We start from the raw sequence: 25,945 nt of genomic DNA on the forward strand, positions 1-25,945 counted from the left end.
GGCCTAAGATGCATCTACAGAATAAAATGGGGGGGTACAGCCTTGGGTGGGGATTGACATTACAAGAGATTGATGTGCCATTGCCACGAAAGCTTGCTTTTGTTCTTAGGGGGAGACTGTAAATAGGCACCACATGTAGGCATACCTCCTAATAAAACTCTGGAGAGAAATCAAGTTAAATTTCGAACCTCTTTTAAAATGTGAAAACAATATAAAAATAGAGCTCAAGAAAATCAAAGTGGTTATTTTACTTGGATTTGTCCAAGTTTGATTTCTGTTAAAGGGCTTGCTCAGAGAGCACAAGGCATTGATCCCTTGAGAGGTGATTACTGAAGAAACCAACGGTATGTAAGTGCAAGTCAGTCCGTAACTGACAGGCCAGTAATAACTTAGAAATTCTAAAAACTGTGATCAAGTTCCCACCACCTACTGAGTGGCAGAAGCCAGAGAAGCAGGAAGAAGCAAAGAATCATTTGTTAAAGCGGAGAGAAAATCCAGTGCCAGCTCTTCCAAGTATTAGGAGAGAGCAGTTAGGAATAACTGCCTCGAGTTCAGATATTTGGATACCAAATTAGGTTGGTTCGTAGAAGACCCAGAAGGAACAGCAGAACCTGCCTTCCCGCGCCGTGATTACACCACTGATGGTGGCTCCACTGGAAACGGCAGCCCACTGACCACTGACACTGACCTGGTGAAGAGTTGGACATCTAGGATAATTTCTACTCAAGCCCAACAAAATCCTAATGATGAAATGGTCATTGAAAAACCATTACTAGTGAAGAGTATTTTTATTATTTCTTTTAATCTAAGAAGTGGTGTATTTATTGTCGTGTAACAAATACTCCAAAACTCAGTGGCTTAAAGCAACATTCGTTATCTCACCATTTCTGTGGGTCTGGAATCCGGTGCGGCCTGGCTGGGCGCTTCTGCCTCAGGGTTGTCTCTCCACAGGACTACAATTAAGATGCTGGATGGGGAAACTGAGGTACAGAGATTAAGTAACTTTCCCCAAAACATGGCCAGTAAGTGGTATCTGCCTTACCGTAATGTCATGTGAGTATCCGGGATCAGGAGCAGGCCGGGGTGGGGGGCGGGGGTTGGACACTTCTTTTCAAGTAAAGGTAACAGCTACTCCTCTCCTTGATCCCGTGGGAGCTTAAAGCTTTTGGACTTCACAGTTGTCCTACGCAGGCAGGAGTCGGCTTTTCCAAACTACAGTGAAGTGTCAACAGAAGAGAGAAGAAACCTCCAAAGCTGTCTGATGATACATTCCTATGAGCCAAGCAAACTGGTGGATAGGAAAGGGAGACACTTCTTTTCTCTGGCCCCAAGTCCAGTTGTTCCCCCTGCAGCCATAAGGGAAGTTCAGTGTTGTCTTGCCACAGTGGGTAGGTAGGAAGCATCTGATGTTCTCAAATTCATTGCACTGGAACTATGGGTAAACAACACTACTCTTCTTTAAACCCAGAATGAGGTTAGAAATAACCAAGTACAATTTTCGAGGAAGTGACAACTAAAACCTAGAGACAGGCAGAGTAGAACTCGGCCGAAAATGTCTAATCTCACCAGAGGCTGGAGCCAACATCAGTCATGGGTATATTTACTAAAGATTAAATACCACCTTCTCTACTGCTGCTTGGTAGTGCGTTATGTTTTAGTCTCATCACAAAAACATTATTTTCCCACCTACAGATTCAGTAAAATCCCTAGCAAAATTCCCATGACATTTTCACAGAAATAGAAAAAAACAACCCTGTAATTTGTGTGGAACCACAAAGGACCCTGAATATTCAGCCAAAGTAATCTTGAAAGAGAACAAAGCTGGAGGCATCACAGTTGCTGATGTCAAGCTTTACGACAAAGCTATGGTAATCACGACAGTAGAGTACTGACATAAAAATAGTCACATAAACCAAAGGTACAGAGAGCCCAGAAATAAACCCACGCTCAAACAGTCAACTGATACTTGACAAGGGAGCCAAGAATATTCATTGGGAAAAGGATAGTCTTTTCAATAGATGGGATACTGTGTAACCACATGCAGAAGAATGAAATTGAACTGCTATCTTACACCACTCAATAATTAACTTGAGAAGGGTTAAAGCTTTAAATTGGAGACCCGAAACTACTAGAAGAAAACATAGGGAAAAAGGTGCTTGACGCTGTCCTTGGCAGTAATTTTTTGGATATGACACCAAGCATAAGCAACAAAAGCAAAAGTCAACAAGTGGAACGACATCACACTAAAAAGAGTTCTGCTCAGCAAAGGAAACTATCAACAAAATGAAAAGGCAGCCTACTGAATGGGAGAAAATATTTGCAAACACATCTATATGATAAGGAATCAATATCCAAAATATATAAAGAACTCCTACAACTCAACAGCAAAAAAAAAAAAAAAGGAAAAAAGACAATTTAAAAATGGGCAAAGGACATGAATAGATATTTTTCCAAAGAAGACGTACAAATGGCCACCAAGTACACAACGTCACTGTCAGGAAAATGTAAATGTTCAAAACTGTGATGAGACACCACCTCACACCTGTCAGAACAGTTATCCTCAAAAAGACAAGAAATAACAAGTGTTGGCGAGAATGTGGAGGAAGGAGAACCCTCGTGCACTGTTGGTACGAATGTAAGTTGGTGCAGTCACTATGGAAAACAGTACAAAGTACCTCAAAAGATTGAAAATACAACTATCACGTGATCCCCGACATTCCACTTCTAGGCATGTAGCCCAAGGAAATAAGTCATTCTCAGCTCTCCGCAGCCCCCGTGCTCACTGTGGCAGTAGGCACAGAGCCAAGACATGGAAGCAGCCAGAGTGTCCGTCGATGGATGAATGGATAAAGACAATGCGGGACACACACACGCACAATATGGAGTATTATTCAACCATAAGAAAAGCACAAGGAACTCCTGCCTTTTACAACGACATGGATGGACCTTGAGGGCATTGGCTGTATGACCCAAGTCCAAGAGACACAAATACTGTCCAGGCACACCTCATGTTGTGCTGAGTGGATACTGCATTTTTTACAAGCTGAAGGTTCCAGACTTGAGGGGAGGAAGTGCAGATGGGGTGCAAAGAGCAAGAGAACTGGCGTGAGAAGTGGAGCCTGAAGGTGGGACGGGGCTGCCGCAGGTTCACCATCAAACTTGCTTCTTATGCATGAGCAGAGAAAGTGGTTTCTTGAGATGGAACCTACTGGTGAGGATGCTGGGAAGACTGTTGAAATGACAATAAAGGATTTAGCTTATTACAGAAATTTAGTTGCTAAAACGGCAGGAGGGTGTGAGAGGAATGACTCCAATTTCAAAAGAAGTCCTGTGAGAAAAAGCCTATCACACCGCATCACTGCTGCAGAGAAGTCATGATAGGAAGAGTCAACTAATGTGACGAACTTCACTGCTGTCTTATACTGAGAAACTGCCGCGGCCACCCCAGCTTTCGACACCCCCACCCTGATCCATCAGCCACCATCAGCATCCAGACGACACCCTCCACCAGCAAAACGATTACGACTTGCCGAAAGCTCAGATCATGGTCAGCATGTTTTATCAATGAAGTATTTTTTAAATTAAGGTATGTATTTTTTAGACATCCTGCTGTTGCGCGCTTAGTAGACGGCACTATAAACGTAACTCTGATGTGCCCTAGGAAGCCAAACACCTAATGTGACTCTCTGTATTGCGATATTCGCTTTACTGCAGGGGCCTGCAACTGAACCCGCAGTATCTCCAAGGTATTCCTGTCTGTTCTCACGCATATGTGGCATCTAAAAAATGCAAACTCAAAGAAACAGAGAGGAGAATAGTGGTTGCCAGAGGCTGGGAGGTGGGGGCAATGGGGAGATGTTGTTCCAAGGGTATAGACTTCAGCTGTAAGACGAGTAAGCTCTGGGGCTCTAATGCACAGCATGGTGACTAACAGTACCGCAAAATATACTCGCAAGTATAAAAGAGTGGATCTTAAAAGTTATCCCCACATGCTGTTCTCTGCATCCTGGCGCCAGCCAGCGGGTCCTGGTTCATTACATGGTAACCGGCTCTGCGAGACACATTTCAGCGGGCATCCCACCCCTGGTCTCCCTTCAGGAGAAAGAATAAAAGGACGGGGTTAATCATTCTTGCAGGGTGGTGAAGGAATGTGTCTGTGTGTAGCCCCTGAAGTTTTTATGGAGGGAAAGCCTCGTAAAGGTTTAAGCGAACAAAGAAACATTCCCCGGATCCAGTGCCCTCTCTTCTCCAAACATCTGAATCCCGTTCAGTCTTAATCCCGCCTTAGAACATTCCTTAAAACTGAGCCTGCATCCATGGTGCCCTCAAATGAACCCTCAGAGGTGCCGCTGACACTTACTCCTTGTGTGGTGAGGGCTTTGTCTAGATGTTGCCTTCCTGACCCCGAGCGTCAGCTCCTTGAGGGTAAGAGCCAGTGCCTCATTCCGCCAGGCTTTCCGGCCCTGGGCACAACGCCCACTCTTGGTTTTTAAGATGTAAGTGGAAGTGAGCACCACCAGAAGGGTAACCTACATTCGTGGGCCATGTTGGGTGACAACAGAAGAGGGGGCTGGGGGGCGCCTGGGTGGCACAGCGGTTAAGCGTCTGCCTTCGGCTCAGGGCGTGATCCCGGTGTTGTGGGATCGAGCCCCACATCAGGCTCCTCCGCTGGGAGCCTGTTTCTTCCTCTCCCACTCCCCCTGCTTGTGTTCCCTCTCTCACTGACTGTCTCTATCTCTGTCAAATAAATAAATAAAATCTTAAAAAAAAAAAAAAAAAAAGAGGGGGCTGGTGTTCAGAAGCCTGGAACACTGGACACCAAAACAGGAAAGGGCGCTTCAGGCCCTCCTGCCGCTCCCAGGATCCTGTGGCCGTCTCCTTGCTGCGCGTCAGCGGAGGGGCAGGTAGTAAACCTAACGCAGGATTGATCGGCAAACTTAAACTGAGGTTGGCCTCTCAAGCTCCCTGGTCCTCTGATGGGCCCTCTCCATAGAGGGGATTTTTGCAGGTCTGAGGTGATAGGCTAGGTCTGCTGAAATGAGTCATTTTTTTCATGGCCTACGGGCCATATGTATGTGTAATTATATTTTCTGAGCTGCTTTAGGATCAAGTGGGTTGACAGACTTGAGTGTCCCTGTGGGAATGATGGAATGCATTTGAAATTGGGGCTTAGAAATTGGGGCCAGAGTATGGGCCCTCTATACTCCACTCATCCCTAAGGACCCAACCTCTCATTGGTAAGATGACCCATTAGATGCAGAAATAACACTAATATCATACTAGCAGCCATTTACCGACTCTGGCAAATGTCACTGTTCTAGGGGCTTCACATACATTACCTCCAAATCTTTACAGCAGCCCCACACATTCGACCACTGAATGAATACGGCAATTTAGGCTTGAAAGTTGAATGACTCCTCTAAGGCCACAGGCCAGCGTGTGGCAGGAGAATAAATGTGTCCTGTCCATCAGGCTCCTAACCTCATAATCTTGTGCTGTGTCTCTTGTGCTGGAGGTCATGGCCCCTTCCTGTGGGAATCTATGCCCCTTAAACTTGTGGAGTAGTTGTGTTTTCTATTTTCACTGTGATCTGATTTCTATAAGTGGTGCTTTAATGAAATTAATGTCGTTCAAGTTCATGCATCTATGAGAAAGAATCTGGTAGGATGGAGATACAAAAATATTCACAAATGAAAATGTGAGCGTGTGAGATAAGGGAAACCTTTGACAATGTCTGTACATGTACTTTGTCCAGATCGGGACATGGGGACAGTTGGTGTTCAGAGGGACACGCGGCCGTGTGGTCATGGCGCATTCGAGAGGGCGTTCCCGGGGTGAGGGTTGTGAGGTGTGGCTGTGCCTGCCTCTCGTGACTACCTTCTCCTTCTCCCTCTGCCTGCCACTCTGCCTGCTTGTGCTCTGTCAAATAAATGAATGAAATCTTTAAAACAACATCTCATACCTTGAACACATTGTAACAGGCATAAACTTCATGTAAGCCTAGATTGGCTTTGGTGGCAACTTGTCTTCCAACAAGATATGCCTGTTAAACCTGATGTACAGACGTTCTCAGAAGTTGTAGTAAGGTTAGTGGTACCTGTGATTCTAGACCCAGCACTGTCCAGTAGGGATACAGTGCAAGCCACATGTATAATTTTATAATTATAAAAATATAAAAAAGCAAAAAGAAAGAAGTAAAAATAATTTTACTGATATATTTTAAGCAACTCATTATATTCAAAATTATGTTATTTTAGCATGTAATCAATACAAAAGAATATTATGTTTTGGGGACTTCATCTTTGAAATCCAGAGTGAATTTTACACTTATACAGCACACCTCAGTTCATACGGCCGTGTTTCAAGTGCTCAATCCTGACACCAGGCTAGCGGCTATCAGACTAAGTGCACAGGTCAGTACCATTGTAGGTGCTGTGTAATTTGATCTGAAATAGGATTTGTGGTTGCTTGTGTTTTGTGTGGGGAGAGTTGCTTGTGCTAGAATATATATTTATGCGTAGTGACCCATAAAGCTAGTTGTGAACTTGGTTCCTTTCCTTTTATTGTAGATTTAAAGGTAACATGACCTAAATCAGTGGTTCTCAACTGGGGGTAACACTGCTCCGGATGGGACATTTCACAGCGTCTGGAGACAAGTGGAATGGGCTGGAAGGGGCACCTGGGGCATCTAGTGGCTAGAGGCCACCGATACTGCTAACCGTCCTCCAGTACGCCGGCTCCCTCCCCCACTCTCCACAGTAACGAGTCATCCAGTCCAAATGTCAACAGTGCTGACAGTGAAAAACCTTAATCCCTCACTTTGTCCCGGGTTAAAACTAGACAAATTGCTACTCTTTTGTTCTAAGTATAAACCATGTCTTTGCACTGAACTTTGTTCAGATTGTAGAACTTCTTTCCACATGTTTTCGTATGGGACAAAATGGTTTTTTTCTAAATCTCTATTTATACTCTCTGTTAAAATAACTAGTGTGTTTTTTGTTGCCTCACTGGTCCTTAACTGGCAAAATTATTTTACGTCAAAGAGTTGTCCCTTTGGTTATTTAAATAGGAAACGAGATTTTTCAAGGCGAGATGCTCATTTTTAAGCCTTTAATGCAAGCATATTGTTAAAACGAAATTGGAGTAAGGCTGTCTATGATCTTTCAGACTCACCTGTGCTCTTACTTCATTGATTTTACAAAGATGGGAAGGGATAACATTTCTTCTTCTCCTCCTTCTTTTTAAGTAGGCTCCATGGCCAGCGTGGAGCCCAGTGCAGGGCTTGAACTCATGACCTTAAGATCAAGAACTGGGCTGAGATCAAGATTCAGACGCTCAACCGACAGAGCCACCCAGGCGCCCCTCTTCTTATTATTGAGTGTAAGAAGCCAGTGAGATGTACAGTACTAAGTCTGCCCCATTACCCATTCCTGCAGTGGCCCCGCTGGCTAACTACCCCAAGAGAGACAACCTCCTCACCAAAAGAGAGGTGCATTTTTTTCTTGATTATGTAAGAAAGACAATTCTATCCTGAGTGCCAACCTCGGATTCTTTTGAAGATTTTTTAGGAGTGGGGGAGGGGCAGAGGGAGAGGGAGAGAAAGTCTAAGCAGACTCCATACTGAGGCGTGGAGCCCAACGTGGGGCTCGATGTCATGACTCTGAGATCACGACCTGAGCTGAAACCAAGAGTCGGATGCTCAACTGACAGCGCCACCCAAGTGCCCCATTTTAATTATTTTTTTAATCAATGAATAAAGTAGAATAACACTTGAAAATTTGGCTAATATTCCAATGGGAGTTTTGTTTCTTGGACAAATGTTTAGACCCAGCATATAAAATCTGCTAAATGATGGTGACTTTCTAGTCCTCCAAAAATGATCTGTTGAAGAAGGCACTTTCCACTCAGTCCTGGTACAGATGTCAAATTAATGCACAAGATCTTACATAGAACCTCTTTATTTTAGCCTGTTCTTAAAAAAAAAAATTCTCTGGTTTCTCAGTGTTTATAAATAGCCACAAAACCTATCTTTTATAAAACACTGACATAGAAGAAATAACACTCAAATGTCCTGCCTTTGCCATAAGATTACCTCGAAATCAGTCAACAAACCCAGTACTGTGAGATCATGAAGAAATCCAACCACAGTCCCTTGCCTTCTAGGAGTTTACCATCTGGGAGAGAAGTGGGATCTGGGGAACATGCCAGTGCCACCAGATGTTCCCTGAGAAAAAAGAGTCCCATGAATAAAAAAGTTCAGGAAACATTAAAAAAAAAAAGATCCTAGACCAAAGTGTAAAAGCTAACACCATAAAGCTTTTAGTGGAAAACGTAGGAGAATATCTTTAGAACTCGTGGCATGGCTTTCTTGAGTCACAGAATGCAATAACTAAGAGAAAATGTTATAAATGAGACCATATCAAAATTACAAGCTTCAGAAGATATCAAGAAAATGAATAGGCAAGCCACAAATTGGGGGAAATATGTGTAACATATGTCTGACAAAGGGCTAGTATGAACAATAAAAAGACAATACACCCATACGATGGAATATTATTCAGCAATGAAAAGAAATGGGCTATCAGGCCACTAGAAAGATGGAGGAAACCGACATTCACATTGCTGAATGAAAGAGGCCCATATGTGAAGGCTACATACTACACAATTTCAGTCATGACATTCTGGAAAAGGCAAAACTATGGAGACGGTAAAAAAATCAGCGGCTGCCAGGGGTCGGAAGGAAAGAGCAGGTGGAGCACAGAGGATTCTGAGGACAGTGAAACTTCCATAGAATATTATACTAGTGGCTACAGGTCATCATACTTTTGTCAAAACCCACGGAATACACTGCACAAAGACTGAACCCTAACATAAGCTAGGACTTTAGTTAATATGTCAACACTGGCTTATCAATTGTAACAAATGTGCCCCACTAATGCAAGATAAATACTAAAGGTGAGAGAGCAGAAATTACTTTTCCACTCAATTTTTCTGTAAACCTAAAACTGCTCAAAAAAAATAGTCTTAAAAATGTATTTCTTAAATGCAAAAGAAAAGACAGACCAATTTTTTGTTAATAGGCAAAAAGATTTGTCCAGATACTTCACAAAGGAAATACATAGAAACGGTGTAAGCATGTCATTCGTCTTCAGGGAAACGCACATGGAAACTACAAGATACCATTACTCACCCACCAGAGTGGCTAGAGACTGACAACAGCATAGATGGGTGAGGATGTGAGTAATTGGAACTCTCAACATTTTCAGTTGTTGTATAAAATGGGTCCAATCACTTTGGAAAAGGTCCAGCAGTTTTTATAAAACTAAATGTGTATATACCTACCTTAGCTGTCATACGATTCACTCCTGGGTATTCACCTGAGGGAAAAATCATAAATCCACAAAAAGGACTTGCACGTGAATATTCGTGGCAGTTTTATTCCTGATAGCCCAACATGGGAACAGTCCAAGTGCCTAGCAACAGAATGGACAGATGCTGCTGTAGGAGGGAGTTCTACTCAGCAACAAAAGAGCAAATTACTAATAAACACGAATTGGGTGGATCTCAAAAATATGCTGAGCTTCTAGAAGCCTGGCACAAAAGAATAAGAATTGTATGACACCATTTATAAGAAATTCTAGAAAAGGGAAAACAAATCCAATGCGAAAGAAACAAAATCAAACCATTGGTTTTCTCTAGGGGGTGGAGGCAGAGATTGACCAGGAAGGAACATAGGGAACTTTCTGGGTTTGACAGTAATGTTCTTTATCTTTTTTTTTTTTTTTTTTAAGATTTTATTTATTTGAGAGAGAGCCAGAGAGAGAGCATGAGTGGAGGGGAGGGGCAGAGAGAGAAGCAGACTCTGTTGAGCAGGGAGCCAAACTGGGGACTCGATCCCAGGACCCTGGGATCGTGACCTGAGCTGAAGGCAGATGCTTCACCGACTGAGCCACCCAGGCGCCCCAGTAATGTTCTATATCTTGATGGGGGTAGGATTACACAGGTAGATAGATCTGTCAAAACTCAAGAGAATGTACACTTAAGATCTGTGCACTTCAGGGTGTAAATGTAACATTTAAATTTTACATTAAACACATAGAAACTAATACTGACCTCCAGTTAATGATGTGTGTGCTTATGCACTTGAAAGGAAGTATATTAATGTCACAAATTCACTTAGAAATGCACCAAAAATAGGATGGATAAAAGGATGAAGAGAAGGATGGACAGATGGATGGCGGATGGCTACACAGAGAGCTAAAAAGCAAGTATAGCAAAGTGGTTATTAAGTAAACAGGTTTATACTATAAATAATATAATTTTTCATAATGAAATATTGGGACCAATAGTTTAAATAAGTAGAATCTAAATAGTTTAAACCCTAACATGACAGCCCTGCAGTATGACCAGGACTTATACTTTCACAAATACGAAGACAAATGGAGAAAGATAAAACCATTTGCTGAGTTAAAATAAGTCTAGAGTTTACTAACTGGAATTTAACTAAAAACTTGAGAAATAAACCAAAACAAATCAAGAAACGGGAAATTTAATAACAAACCAGACCCGGCCCTACGGTCAGGCTTCCCTCCCTACTTTAATGATGTCTTCTGGGATCCATTCTGTGTCTTTAATTCTCCTTGGCATGCTCTCTTGTCTTCCTTTGTCAATGAAGATTTAAAAAATAAAAATACTTTTCAGCCGTTGTGTGCCAGGCTTCCTTAACTCTCTGATAATACCGCATTAGCTCTATCCCAAAAGCATTACGGCCCTGGTTACTATTCAGCTTGGTGCCTGCTAGGATTCCCGTGAGACCCTCTTTGTATATTTTGTCGAGTCATTCATTGATCAAAAAACCATTCCGCACGGACTCCGCTCTGTGCTCCAGCGGCTCAGCATGCGTGCGGGCCGCCGGGCTGGGCGAGCCGCTGCCGCAGGAGACGGGGCGACGGCAAGCCCTGGCTTCTGAGCAGGGAAGGCTTCCTGCGGCCAGTGCGTCCGCGGAGTCTCCCCCAGCGCGCTGGCGTTAACGCGTGGAGCGCAGAAAGAGCCACTGAGATTCGCAGTACGTCACCCCAGTAAGCGGTCGTTTCTACTGGGGACCAGACAGCAGACGCTCTCATGGATGATGTTAACTTCCATCTCTCTTTGAGACCTAAACACACTAGCTCCCCAGCACCATGGCACACACACATTTTTTAAATTACCATGAAAAAAGGAAGGAGGGAGAATGTGGCCCCGGCCATCCCACATCCCATTCACATCAGGTAAAGGACACCTCTCTGTGGTCATCAAATGACTGCTTCCAGAAATGGGCCCAGGCAAGGCTGCCCACGTCCGCGCACAGCATCACGCAGGTTTAAGAACACAGGCTGCTCCAAGCCGGAATCGTGCAGCCCACAGCCTTATGCGGGGAGGGGGCCCAGCTGGCTGCACACTGGCGGCTCCGCGCAGTCAGGCACCTTTCCTCGGGTCACTCTTCTGTCCCTGCAGAGGAAAATCACAAAGGACCTCCACACTGCTTGGTTAAAGTCTCCATTTATTTTATTTTTTTACAAAAATCCAACATAAGACTATTGTGCTCATGACTGGAAAAGGGGGTAGGTGGATGGACATGGCATGGACATCAAAGAGCTTCCTCCTGCAAAGTATTTCACACCAGGAGCTCCCTGAGCACACACACTGGCAGCGACTGAAGAGACGACCCCACCCGCCCAGACAGGACCCCGCCCACTGCGCGCAGGCCTCGGCTTGAGGAGCAGTCCACGCCACGCGGAAAACCACTGCCGGGGGCGCGAAAGCTCAGAACGACCTGATGAGCACCTTGGGGAGGCTCTCACGTGGGTGAACGCCCCTCAGGGTGAAGAGCGAACCGGCTAGAGGATGTCCTGGGCCCTGGGAGCACAGACAGCCGACGAGCTGTAGCCTGTGGATGGCCGGGGAAACCCACGTCAGTCTGCAGGGCTGTCTTCATGTTCCAAGTGAGTCACGGTCACGTGGCGTGGATGACATCTGTGCTTCCCAGCGGGGCAGAGCAGCACCAAGGGTGTCCGAAGCATGGAGCTGGGCCTCCCCCTGACCACCTCGCAAAAAGCAGCAGCCACTCTCCAGGAGCACCTAACCAAGCAGCGTAAAAGGTCTGACGGCCCGGCCTCTTGCAGAGCCTGCTGTTTGGAGTCCTTCAGGTTAGTGTCCTCTTAGGTCCAAACAGTGCTCGCCTTGAGGCTCTGACATCATAACCCTTCCTGCGGTAGACTTTGATGTTATCCAGAATCTGAGACCACTCGGCTACTCCTGGATCTACCAACAGCATTCGGGGACCCACCAGCCTGACTCTGCTACAGGGGGTCCTAACAAAGACTGCTCTCTTCTCACCCGGTCCCACTGAAAGCCAGTTTATGAGTTCCTCACATTAAAATAAACAAGATAAAAATAGCAGCCACATATATAGCTCAAAACACCACACTCTTTGGCTCCCCGGAGGGAAGGCGGCTACCACTAAAAAGAATAAAGTTAGGAGTCAAGGAAAGGGTAGTTAGAAGGTTAGGATGCAGGGAGTCTGGACCCCTTGGCTGGGCTGCTGAGCAGCAGACTGGAATCCTGGGTAGCTGGCTCTGTAGGAGAGCGACTAGATGCCTGTGGGACACAAGTCCTAGGAGCAGCCCTGGTCTTGTCTGCCAATAAGGAGAGGTCCTTTAGGCCCAGCTAGCCCTCTACCTGGGTGGGATCTACAGGGCAGAATCTGACTTCAAAATGATACTTGAAGAGACCCACTGAGACAGGTCAGAGGAGGGTGTGCCCCCAAGAAAGAGAAGCACAGGGTGTCAAGGTCTGGGGAAGACAGAACTGGCTTAAGGCATGTACATGACCAGACAGACCTGAGCTTTTGTCCAGCTGTGGGAAACCACCTGTATTCAATTTCACTGCGAGAAAGTGGGGCCCAGGAAAATGGTAGAGGTCATGGGCTAAATCCCTGCCAGATGCCACCAACACCCTCCTCAGTTCCCCTACTGCCACCACCACCAAAAATAAAGAAAAAGAAAATTAGCTTATTTCCATTTCAGCCAGGGAAGAGAAATGTAAACCCAGAGGAGAAAGTGGACACGGGTGTGAATGCCTGTGAAACCTCAGGCTGGACTGGAGCCTAACATAAAAAATTGTATCTTCTTATCGTTCTGGCACATACCGAATCTCAAGGGGTCCTGGAACAACCTGGTGTGAGGGATCTAAAAACTACAGGTAACATAGGACATAGGTCCAGACAAAGGTGGAGGGAAGGTGAATTTCACCAAGGTATTTATCCCAAGGCAGGCGCCTTGCTGTAAGACTTCCCGGCCAGCCGGGTGGGGGTCCGCAAAGGATGCTCGCTCGTTCTACACCAGAGAGAGTAGGCCAACCTGCAGACCACTTCAGATCACAGCTGGAGGGGCGGCCTGCCAGTTCTCTGTTCTCTTACACAAGAGAGAACTTTCAGGAAAGCCTGAAGCCAAAGCACAATGTGTGTTTTAAAAGGAGGGCCGAACAAAAAGAGCCATCTGGGAGCACTGTCTTCAGGTCTCGCTCCCTCCTCATTCTTCTCTTTCAAACGGGAGAGAATGGGAGCGCAGGGACAAGTTCTGGGGCAGCTTGACCTAGCGATGAATCCTCAAAAACACCGAATCCAGCACAGGGAAGCCCCGCTGTTCCCAAAGGTGCAGGTCCTCCCCACGGACTCAAACGACAGGAGGATGCGAGTTCCAGATCACCGCTGGCAACAGATGGAGGAAGGAACAAACCAAGAGGGCTTATCTCGTCCAGGGCCCCATAGGAGGGCCAAGCCTGGCCCTTTTTTGTCTCTGCACACAGATGCCCTGGGGAATACGGAGATGATCTTTAAGGATGAGCCAGATACTGTAAGGCCAGGATCCATCTCCACCAACGTACAGAACATCAGGAAACTTAGTGGGTCCCTCACTTTGTGAAACAGGCAGAAATCTCAAACTCCCCCTGAATCTATCTATATATATATGTATATGCATATGTGAGAGTGTGTGTGCATATATATATACATATATATACACACGTATATATAAATAAGCCTCGAATGGCAAATTTGAAACTTTCTCCTTTTAAATAATAATAATAGTTGTTACTGAATTTAAAAACCACAAACCAGCTGTCCTGGGCTTATGAACTGCGTGAGTGACTCCCCGGAGTCCCCATGGTCCTCAGTGTAAGCTATCAGTCAGTGCCCTGTGTAGGGAACCCCCGTGTCCTCTGACCAGGGTTCCAGGCCCAGTGTGGCCGACTTTAAGAGAAAGAAGGCTATTGCCTTTCTACCCTTCCCACCGCCTCTCCCAGTAGAGGGTTTGGGCCACCCACCCAGCGGATGTCCCTGAGGTCCTTCAACGTTTAGGAACCTTAGGAGCCATCTCCCCCACTCTGCTCATCCTCTCCCCAAAACTTGCAATGCCCCTAGATGAACTTGAAGCACTTGGTCTTGTCGTGGGGCAGGCGGGTCTTGAAGAGTACAGAGTCCACCCTGAATTGAGTGTACAGTAGGGGCATATAGCCATACACCTTGACAAAAAAGTTGATACATTTGTGCCGCTCATGAAAGTGGGAATCATCGTGTGACAGGGCCTGAGGGCATCCTGGGCATCGGAAGGTCCACCGTGAGGTCACCTGGGAATAGGGAAGAAAGAGGACAGTGAGAATCGCAGGCACCAGGATGGACAGCAGTCCTGCTGCCTAACCAATCTGACGCTTCCATTCTCCCAGGGAAGGCACTGACCCCAGGCGGCCACGTTCACCCAGAGAGAGAGTCAGGGGCCAGAGCCTCGGCTCTCTTCTTGCCACGTATGTAGCTGTATCGTTGGAAAGGGCGCTCTTTCCAAATGACCTAAACTGTAGACATCAAAAGCCTTACAAGGCTTACTATTACTTGTCTCAGTAACTCAACCTCTATCTAGTATTTATCTGGGTCACACAGCAAGATGCAGGTATGAAGGTGTTCATTTCATCAATGTTTTTAATAGCAAAATACTGGAAAAGTACCCATCGAAAGGGGACCAGTTAAATAATTATGAAATACTACACATCCACTAGAAAAGACATTTAGGAAAATTATATCCGAAGACATGGGAAAGTGGTTAAATTACAGTTGTAGTTACGACGATGATGAAATTTCAAGCAATTGGAAGAATACAAAGAATAATATCACAGCTTCACTATCAGCAATGGGGCAGACCAAATAACATAAAACTCCCTCAGCGGAGAGTACCTGCAAATGCAGGAAGAACTATATAGACTAATTGCTTAGAGAGAGCAATGAAAGAAAACTTGTAATGAAAGATAGGAAAGGAAATGTAAGGAAAGAAATTAAATCCTCAGAGGCCAAAATAATGAAAAAGCCTGAATCCAATGAGATAGCCAGGACCTTTGGTGGTGTGTGTGTGTGTTTTAAGACTTGATTTATTTATTTGACGGAGACAGTGAGAGAGGGAACACAAGCAAGGGGAGTGGGAGAGGGAGAAGCAGGCTCCCTGCCGAGCAGGGAGCCCGATGCGGGGCTCCATCCCAGGACCCTGGGATCATGACCTGAGCCGAAGGCAGACGCTTAATGGCTGAGCCACCCAGGCGCCCCATGGAACTCTGGTTTTTAACAGGCTGAGGAGGCAAAGCCACAACCTCTTTATTGAAGACTTTTTAAAACACCAGGACCCAATGGAAGGCTGCACGGTTGGAGGCAGCTCCACAGAAAGCTGTCTTCTTCCCAGTCTCAGCTCTAAGTGGAAGAGGCAACATCACCTGTGAGAATGTATAACCACACACTGGCCCTCACCCACCTGAGCTAGGGTTTGTTACCCGTGTGGCTGGAAAAGCCCCAAGATGCTAATTTAGCTTAAACAGATCTCAAGGAGGTATTGACCCAGGGTACGTGGAAGCAGTAAGTGCAAATCCTCTCAGGTGTAAATTGAAGCCTCCTAGAAATGCCATAAGTAGGGGGAATGAACCATGAGAGACCGTGGACTCTGGGAAACATGAGGGCTTCAGAGGGCAGGGGGGTGGGGGACTGGGATAGGCCGGTGATGGGTAGTAAGAAGGGCACGTATTGCATGGTGCACGGGGTGTTATGCGCAAACAGTGAATCAGGGAACTTTACATCAAAAATTAGGGATGTACTGTATGGTGACTAACAAAACAACATAAGGCAGGAAGGCAGGGAGGGAGGGAGGAAGGGAGGGAGGCAGGCAGGCTGGCCGGCCATAAGTAAATTCCCAAAGAATAGGATTTCACAACCAGAAGTCACACAAAAGGGAGTAAACCACATGAGGGAGAATCTGCAGACACAAACAACAGAATCAGACCCCCAAGTCCCGCAGCATCATCAGATTCTCAGATAGTGACTAGAACAATAAGTGTATATATGCCCTGAAATTTTGAAAGACTACTTGAAGTTTGATAAAGAAAGAAGGGACCCTCAAAAAAGTCCTAGTGGATATGAAAAAGAACAAAACAGAACAGGAATGAAAAGCATACTGAATAAAATCAGACAATAGATGAGTGTGAAGAGAAAATTCGTGAGGAAAAGTATACTAAAATTATTAGCCGGAATAGAAAATACTGACCGAAAGCTTTGGAAAAACAGGAAAGCAAGACTGAGAGACATGGAGAGCCGATACTGTATGATTCCACTTAGATAAAGGTCAAAAAGAGGCAAAACTGATCCTGCAAGTGAAAAAAGACCTTGACTCGCTGTCAGTCCACCTGCCGAGCTCTCCCGCCTGCAGGAACCCAGCGTCCTCCTTGCCCTGCCCTTCCTCCAGTGGCGGCGGTGCGTGACAGTGACTCACGCTCAACCTCCGTAATCACCAGGCAAATGTAAATAAAAACAGTGGGATACAGTTTATACCCATCAGACAGGCAAATATGGAAGTGGGGCAGTACCGAATGTTAGCAAGAACGTGGAGAAACTGCAGCTCTCATATAGTGCTGGTGGGTATATACACTGGTGCATCTACTTTGAAGAGAGTTTGGTATTAGCAAGTATAATTGAAGGTACATGCACCCCATGACCTCGCAGGAGAGGAATGGATGGAGAGAGGGTGATGCAAGACATCTACTCTATTTGTAATGTTTCAGTTTCTTTTATTTTTATTTAAAAAATTTTTATTCTGTCAAACAGCCAAAGGATATCAATGAGTAGGTCTACTTTTCATATAGCACAAGTCTCCAAACCAATAAAAGCCCAGACTATTTAGAATCTCAATCTACAGTCCCCCCCCCCCACTCTCCAAAATATAAGTTAAAATAAACAAGTTGCCATCTTCCTGGGGCATCTTCCTGGGGCAACAGGTAAAGCTCAGTTCCAATTTTCTGCCCAAAGGTTCTTCACCCTTTTTCACATGAGTGATAAAAAACAAGCCTCTAGAAGATAAATTAACAGCATCCCACCCAAGGGAGCCCCAGTGACACATTACATGTTTGCCACTCTGATTTTTAGTTCCCCCTTCCTTTCTGGCAATTAAATTAATTCACAAGCCTACTATACATTGAAAAAAAGTTTGTTATGTGAACACTAAAAACATGGTATTTTTAAGTTACTTAGTCCACAATATTGCAGAACCAGAAAATTTACTGTTAACTTTAAAAGCAGACTACAAAAAAGTACATATTTTAAAAAAGATAAAAAAGCTACCACCACAGACAGGGAACCAGAGAACCAAAAGAAATATGCCAAAAGGCCTGAGTAATTTTTTTTCTAAAATTTTATTTATTTGAGAGAGAGCAAGAGTGAGAGAGCACAAGCAGGGGGAAGTGGCAGAGGGAGAGGGAGAAGCAGACCCTCCGCTGAGCAGGGAGCCCGATATGGGACTCAATCCCAGACCCTGGGATGACCTGAGCCAAAGGCAGACGCTTAACCAACTGAGCCACCCAGGTGCCCCTAGGCCTGAGTAATTTTTCTTCCTGATTATATCTGTCTTTTCCCAAATAATTTAAAAATTATTATTACTATTATATAAATTGAGGGAAAAATTAAAATTGAATGGCCCATCCCATAATTTTTAGCTAAAGAGTATACATATATGGCCAATAACAGCCATCAGAACCCAGGTCTCCAGAGTTGAAACAGGGGTGAGCACTGGTCTGTGCCCCAAGGGCAGCTCACCACGCAGCTGCAAATCTGAGGGAGTCAGGACTTCCACAGTAGTGGTCTCTGTAAAGCAAACCACCAGGCTCCCCATTTCTCCCTCTCACTCCCAGCAGACTCCCCATTTTTCCAATTCTCACAGGACTCCTGTGGTTTACAGGAAGCAATGAGTTACCACTCTTCCCACCACCCTCCCTGTCAAGAATTTGTCAAGAGAAGGATATTATCAAACAGCATCTATGTATGGTATTCTCCTCGGTCCTCCGTATACCTAACAATCTTCCTCCTCATCCCAGATGCCCGCATCCAACCATAGGGGAAAAGCCCCTTACCCTGCAAATGATTTCATTTGACATAAAAAGATATTTTATACTGTTTTCACTAAAGCAGTGATTTCTAATCTTGTGACCCATCAGTAAAAAAATTTTGAGACGCAACCCCAGTGTATTTATAAAGTACATTTATTTTTATATATGTATGTGTGCATATATACTTATATATCACAAAAAACTGTATTACATAATAAAACATACAAAGAAAAAAGAAGGATAAAGCAACAGCTATACTATAAAAAGAAGCTGAAACATTTACTTAACAAATACCATGGATTATATTTTATGTGGGAACATTCCAGGTAATTCAGCCTAAGAGAAGTATTAGTGTCATGCACAGGAATAGTAAGGAAAATCCTTTAGCAGATGTTAAGAACCTCCTTTACCAGAGGATTAAGATGTGCACTTATGCTGTCTCCCTCTACTCCCTTATCACCTAAGCCACCCACCTTCTAAATGCTTCCTGAGTTTTTAAATCCTTGATTCTCAATAAAGGCTGTTTACATTCTAGGTCTTTCTCCTTCTCTAAAGATAACATTATTCAAACCAATAATATGAAATTAACTCCCTGTTCTCTATTTAGTCAATACTGTGAAGATACTAACATTTTTGAAAGAACACTGCTAATCACATAGAACATAACAAGGGAGATAATATAACTTGATAGTGAAAATTTGAAGTAGTTAAAGCAAACAAAAGAATGACTATTTTAGAACATAAAATAGTATGAATACCTGATATTATTAAAATTAGATAAACCATTTACCTCAAACTGGTTCTATAGTACGTAACTGGACTCAGAATTTGAAGACACTCTTAATTTGTTGAGTTTTTTTTTTTTTTTTTTAAGTAGGCTCCACCTAGTGTGGAGTCCAGTGTAGGGCTTGAACGCACCACCCTGAGATCCCTGAGATCAAGACCTGAGCTGAGATCAAGAGTCGGATGCGTAACCGACTGAGCCACCCAGTTGCCCCATTGAGCTTTTGATTTTAAAAAGTCACCCTAATCTTGAGGTGAACTCTTCTTTTATTCCCATAAGATTGAGAAAATTCACAGAGAATACTCATTTTTCAAGTTTTTACTTGGTAAGGATCATGTATACCATGGGCAAATTATTTCTGTCTCACTCTCTACACTGAAGAGACAGTTTGGCTAATGAAACACCAGCCTAATAATATGGTAGACAAACACGCTTTAATAAGGATGAAAAATTCATGTCTGTGAGTGCTTCGGGTGACTGATGATATTATTAGGCACCTAATCACTCAGATACTTTAAATTTTCATGGGTAATGTCTTCTGATCTACTAGGGAAGTATAAAGAGAAGCATACATCTTGGATGAATCTTAGTCCCTGGCCACATAAGAAAGGTTCAAGAAAGAAAACTGCACTGATCATTAATTTCTAAGACCCATCTCCCTACCTTAAAGTTTATAAGGAAGTGTGCTTTTCATTTAACATCACATAAAATGAAAACAAATATTTTCATTTAATATTTATTTTAATATCTATCACTGTACCTGGGAAACACACTATACTTTATATAAGTAATTATAACAATTATTATTCACAGTTTCAAAAAATCGGTGCATTATTTTGCTAATTATTTTTCTTTTGTGAGGCTTTAACAAAAGTACCAGGAATAGAAAAAACTATGGGGTAATCAAAAGTTAAGTTATAATGCTGAGCTATACTTGGGAAAAGGTTTGATTAGGTATAATGAATGCATAAGGCCCCCAACTGCTTTTCTCTCTTTTTATGCTTTGTTGCATGGACCCAGTGTCCTCCACTAAAGATATGATCTGAGTATCATTAGCATAGGCTGGTGGTTACTTCATCTATAACTTACCTTCAAAATACAAGAAGAATGAAATATCCACCTAATTATTATTAATGATATACATGAAGGTAAACGTGTTATTTTATAAAATTAAAGAATATGCCTTTTAACAATAATGATAATAAGATCTTAATCAGCTTATTAACCCTAAGGCATCAGGTATGAATCCATCACATAAATACCGACAGACCATAGTCATAGATACGATTAGCTTGAACCGACAGATTCTCAAGGATTAACTGCTGCAAGGTCCTTACCAGGCCTATCCCCAATCCCCACCAGAAGAGCTTTCACTTGTCTGCAACCTGCAATGACGACATAGAAGGTAATATAACCGGGCTTTCTGTGCACTGAGTATGAAATTATTATATTCTGGTCAATATATTCACTAACTCAAAGACAAAGACAGAACTCCAATTTCTAGAATTCTGAGGGCATTTGTGGTTTTGTTTTTGAGTAAATGTCTTTCACAGTATTACTTACATGCCTGGCACTATTTTTAGAGCTTTACATATATTAACTCAGAAACCTTAAATTTCTTGTGCCATGGACAAGGGTCTATGGAAAATGCAGTAATTTTAAAGCACTGATGGATATAAATAATATTTAAAGATGTAGCAACAAAAGTAATGTGACATGAAAATATCTTTGAGTTTTATTGGTGATAAATCGCAGTTACTGCAAATATTCTTAGGAACTGTCACATGTTTCCTAACTGATGGAAATGCTAAATCCCAGTTAAAGATTAGTGAAAATTAAAGATGTAACATTTTTCCCATCCAAGTTCCAAACCCTCTGAGTTCTGTCCATTTATGCCTTAGTAGTTAAGATTCCCTATATTAACAACCCATTTTTTTTTTTAAGATTTTATTTATTTATTTGACAGAGAGAGAGACAGCCAGTGAGAGAGGGAACACAAGCAGGGGGAGCGGGAGAGGAAGAAGCAGGCTCCCAGCGGAGGCAGGGAGCCCAGTGGGGGGCTCGATCCCAGGATCCTGGGATCAGGCCCTGAGCCAAAGGCAGACGCTTAACGACTGAACCACCCAGGCGCCCGTATTAACAACTCATTTAACCCAAAGACAATTACAGATGAGGACTCTGAGGATTGGTGAGTTTCGTACTGCACTACTATAAAATAAGTAGCATGCACCCCCAGTCCCGTAAGTACTGGCACCCTCACCTTGATGGGGGGTTTCCGAGTGATGTGGGAGACAAGGAAGTTCATGGCAATGTCCTCACAGTTGATGTATTCATCCACCATATCTCGGATGGCCTGGGGCATCACGTAAGAATACAGGTAGGCATAATACTGTCACAGGTAGAAAAAGAATCACATACTCTGTTAGAGGCCACAGTTCTTCGGCTTTCAGCCAAAATATACATGGATCTAGGGGCTGTTAGGAAGCGTAGGGGTGGGGAGGAGGTTGGGTGTGACGATCATTAGTGGAATCACTACTCCCTTTATTTAGGGAGTTGGGACCAGGGATGCTAAACATCCTACAAGTCAGACCTTCTGCAATAAAGAATTATCCCACCCAAATGGCCATTATCACCCCCCTTTTGAGGTCCTTGGTACCTCGGTGATTTTACAACAATATGAATATTTATCAAATTAGGTCAGACGGTGGTTCAGATGAACAGCATCCTATCTGTGACAATGGCAATAAGGGATAAGTGAGGGGAAAACCTGGTTATAGAGCCATAAAACATCCAATCCCTCAGTTCTTCCACTTACGGATTCTAGAATCTGATCACTTCTTAACCATTGCCACTGGCTTCTCCCTGCTCCAAGCGACCGTCATCTCTTGCCCGGATTATTCATATAGTCTCCTAAACAGTTTCCGGGCTCCCATGTTTTCTTCCCTCTAGTCCATTCTATGCACAGCAGAGTGGCCATGTTCAAACACAGGTACAAATGAACATGTCACTGCAAAACCCTCGATGGCTTTTCATCTCACTCAGAGTAAAGGCCTATGTTCTTAAAATGTCCTGAAAGGCCCACAAAATGCTGTGCTAAAGCTGGCTCATACCTGCTAACAAATGTCAATTGCTAAATTTTCAGGAATTTTATGAGACTATTTAGGAATTTTGTGAGCTTGTTATGAAAAACAGCCAATATTAAAAATATAATTACATAAACTTAAAATTAAATAAGCTATATTAAAAACCAGTAAATAACTAAAGAACATCACTTAATTAATTAGCTTCATTTTACTATTGTTTATTACATTTTACTGTTATCTTGAGGTTATTTATGTCTATCATATCTGTATGGTGAAAATACTGTAGAACTGACCACCCCTTCCCAACTCCAAGTTCAGTGACTCATGTCCATAACCTGCAATCAGCCACTAAAAATATTTATACCACAGAAATGGACAAATGCTATAAACAAGGCACGTTTAACTATGATGTGTTGCAATGTTGCTGCTGATGAATGAATAGGTGAGGTGCCCAATAAAACTGATTTATATATATTTTATTACCTTAAAAAGTTAGAATCTATGTAATAAAATAATGATCATAAAATTGTGTACCACACAGTGGTTTGCTGGTTATCTTGTGGCAAAGTACTTAAAAGATAGTTAACTTAAAAGATGAATTATACATTTCTCTTTTATAAAAAGACAGATGATTGAAATTTGTTGACCCTTTAAATAGCCAGTGGCTGTCATTAGTATGCTAATAAGAATATATTTACTGAACACAATCCATATCCTCAATGAGGGAAAGGTGACAGACGTAACAAGAAGAAAGAACTGCCTTTCCAGAAAAATGGAGAAAGCATTATGAAAACAGATGTTTAGAAGTATTTCCACCATTATGTGATTATGATTGATGCCATAAATCAATAAACTTTCATATCTGTACATTTTAAAACATAAAAACTTTGTAACCTGTTTAAAAATATTTTAAACGAAGTTTCAATGGATTTAGAGCTTACTCTAAGAAAAAGTAACAGTTTCTCATTAGTTTGCTAAAAAAAAAAATTAAATGGCATTACAGAAGATGAAAATTCGAGTCCAATTTGAACACAATTTAGTGGATGCGTATCATGATGACTTAATAAGCACAGCAACATGGTATCTCTTACAGGGACAGTGACTAAAACCAAGTTTCAAAAACAAGTTTAATTTAGAAATAGAGCTCTGACTTGCCATAACACAGTGTCAAATCAGTATTTTAAAAAATAATATGCTGAATCTAATATAACACTGTACGTTAACTAACTGGAATTAAAACAAAAAGTTAAGGGGCGCCTGGGTGGCACAGTCGGTTAAGCGTCCAACTCCTGGTTTCGGCTCAGGTCATGATCTCGGGGTCGTGAGATCGAGCCCCACATCGGGCTCCATACTAGGTGGGAGCCTGCTTGGGATTCTCTCTCTACCTCACCCTCTGCTCCTTCCCACTGCACGCTCTCTAATAAATAAGTAAATCTCTAAAAAAAACCAAAAAAACAAAACAAAAAAAAACCCTTAAAAAAATAAAGCACGATGATATTGCTTTCACTAAAATTTAAGAATTCAGTGAGAATATTATTTTGAAACTTTATTTCACCTTTATCTCAACATTATAAAAATTTCTATACATACAGTAGTACATATACAAATTTAATTTCTAAATAAATACACACATCTGTGTGATAAATACATCTGCGTGATACAGGTTTAAAATTTTTTATTATGGATACTTATAATTTAAAAACTTGATCTTTCTAGATTAGGGATGACCCACTTAATTGCTTTCAAGGACCAAACAAGTAAGGTAAATAAATCACTTTTTTTTTTTTAAGATTTTATTCATTTATTTGAGAGAGCGCAAGCGTGTGAATAGTCGGGGAGATGCAGAGGGGATGGGAGAAGGAGAGGGAAAGAATCCCAAGCAGACTCCCTGACAAGGGTGGAGCTTGTAGCAGGGCTCAACCCCATGACCCTGAGACCATGACCTGAACCGAAACCAAGAGTCAGATGCTCAACCAACTAAGCCACCCGGGTGGCCCAATAAGTGACACTTTAAAGACACTGATTTAAGAAAAATAAAGAGTCGTGGGGCAAATAAGCGTATACATACCCATCTACAAGGAACAGTGGCTACCCAGCTCCAGTCAATTGGTGCCTGGCAAGAACAATGCCCAATGTGACCTGATCTTCATGTTTACTGAGGTCCAGATCTTTCTGTAAAATTCTCCAGTATTAAAGCCTGGCAGTGTATGGAATAGCACTGGGGGACTAAATAAACATCTCTGTAAACCACAGGTTTGAGGGCTGCTACTTTATAACCTTTGCCCTAGATTTTCAAATAGAAAATAAGAACTAAGGTTTATCAAGTAAATTATTTATTACTTGAAAGTGAAAGGATCTCACGTTGTACTTTTAAAGAGCATCAGAATTTGAGAATAGGCAGACTTTTCAGAAGACAAGTAAATTCTCAAGGTATGAAGAGACAATGCTGAAACCGCTGTCTCTCTCTCAGATGACCAGTGTGAAAATAAAGGACTCCTAGGTTAGGTATGGTTTCTCAGCCAGAGACTAGCATCCCCCATCCCAAGCAAAGCCCACCCACGTTTGGAAAATAAGCACGAGGGTGAGGTGCAAGAATGGGACAAGCGTATCAGCTTCACAACTGAAAATGCAATGACTTCTTTGGCTGGTTCAAAATGTCCCTAGTAAGATGACTTCGATTCGAGGTTCTGTTTGAGGTGGGTCCCAAGATGCCACCATCTGACATATGAAATATACGAGGGACAAAGCCTGGAGAAAGCTAGGATGTCAGTTTGAAGTACCAGAGGGACATATGGGGGCGGGGGGTTCCTGAAAACAATTAGGTATATGAGTACAGGCTTCAGGGAACAGCCAAGGCTGGAATACAGACACAGAAATTACCAGCCTGTAGGTGCCCCAACACCTTGAGATATGAGAGAACATCTAGGGAAGACCAAGTTAAGAAAAGCACTAGATACAGAAGCTAGAAGGCTGAGATACTTCAACATTTATGGGGAAAACAGTATGGTGGATGGTCTTCCATGAGGGCAAAGAAGTTGCCTAGAATGAGAGAGGGCATGGAGGGGAGATCAGGAGGATGGGCCATGTGCCAAAGTCTTTGATGACCAGGAAGAAATGGCTAGCAGGTTGCTAGATGGCAGCAACAAGACAGATGCTGTGAGCCTCAAATGAGATTTTATATGATAGCTGAGAATTGTCTGGAAGTGTCATCAGTAAGCAATAAAAATGGTTCTTTATACCTTCCCTGCTCCAAAGTACATATCTGGGGAAATGAGTAGACTCAATCACTGTCCCTGGAAGAAATATAGGAACAAGGTAAAGGAGAAGCACTGTCCTCAGAGAAAAGTTGCGTTTTAATCAGGTCAAGAAATAGAGGAGGCATTCTGTGAAGTGGGGGGTGCAGGCAACTTGACTACCTCAGAAGAGGGATTCTTCGGAACCCAGAAGAAGTACTTGGGGGGGAAGGTATAGAGCAACACTACCTAAGATATGTGAGTCACATCTGTCACTTTAAATTCTCTAGTAGCCACATTTTTAAAAAAAGATTTTATTAATTTATTTGTGAGAGAGACAGAGCACAAGTGGGGCAGAGGTAGAGGGACAAGCAGACCTCCCACTGAGTGCAGAGCCTGACACA

General features: G+C 43.0%; 1 protein-coding gene across 1 annotated transcript in view; it reads right to left on the minus strand.

The window, feature by feature from the left end:
* Positions 1-11,522: 11,522 nt before the first annotated feature.
* The window catches only part of EXTL3 (exostosin like glycosyltransferase 3), a 38,496-nt gene continuing 24,073 nt past the window's right edge, over positions 11,523-25,945 (minus strand). Inside the window, exons 5-6 of the mRNA XM_026518919.4 lie at positions 21,486-21,614; positions 11,523-14,664 (exon numbers count right to left, since the gene is read on the minus strand). Coding sequence (XP_026374704.1) covers positions 14,455-14,664; positions 21,486-21,614 — 339 coding nt within the window. The 3' untranslated portion in view covers positions 11,523-14,454. The remainder of the gene's footprint in view (positions 14,665-21,485; positions 21,615-25,945) is intronic.

This window comes from Ursus arctos, unplaced genomic scaffold, assembly GCF_023065955.2.
Source record: "Ursus arctos isolate Adak ecotype North America unplaced genomic scaffold, UrsArc2.0 scaffold_11, whole genome shotgun sequence".
Classification (NCBI taxonomy): Eukaryota; Metazoa; Chordata; class Mammalia; order Carnivora; family Ursidae; genus Ursus; species Ursus arctos.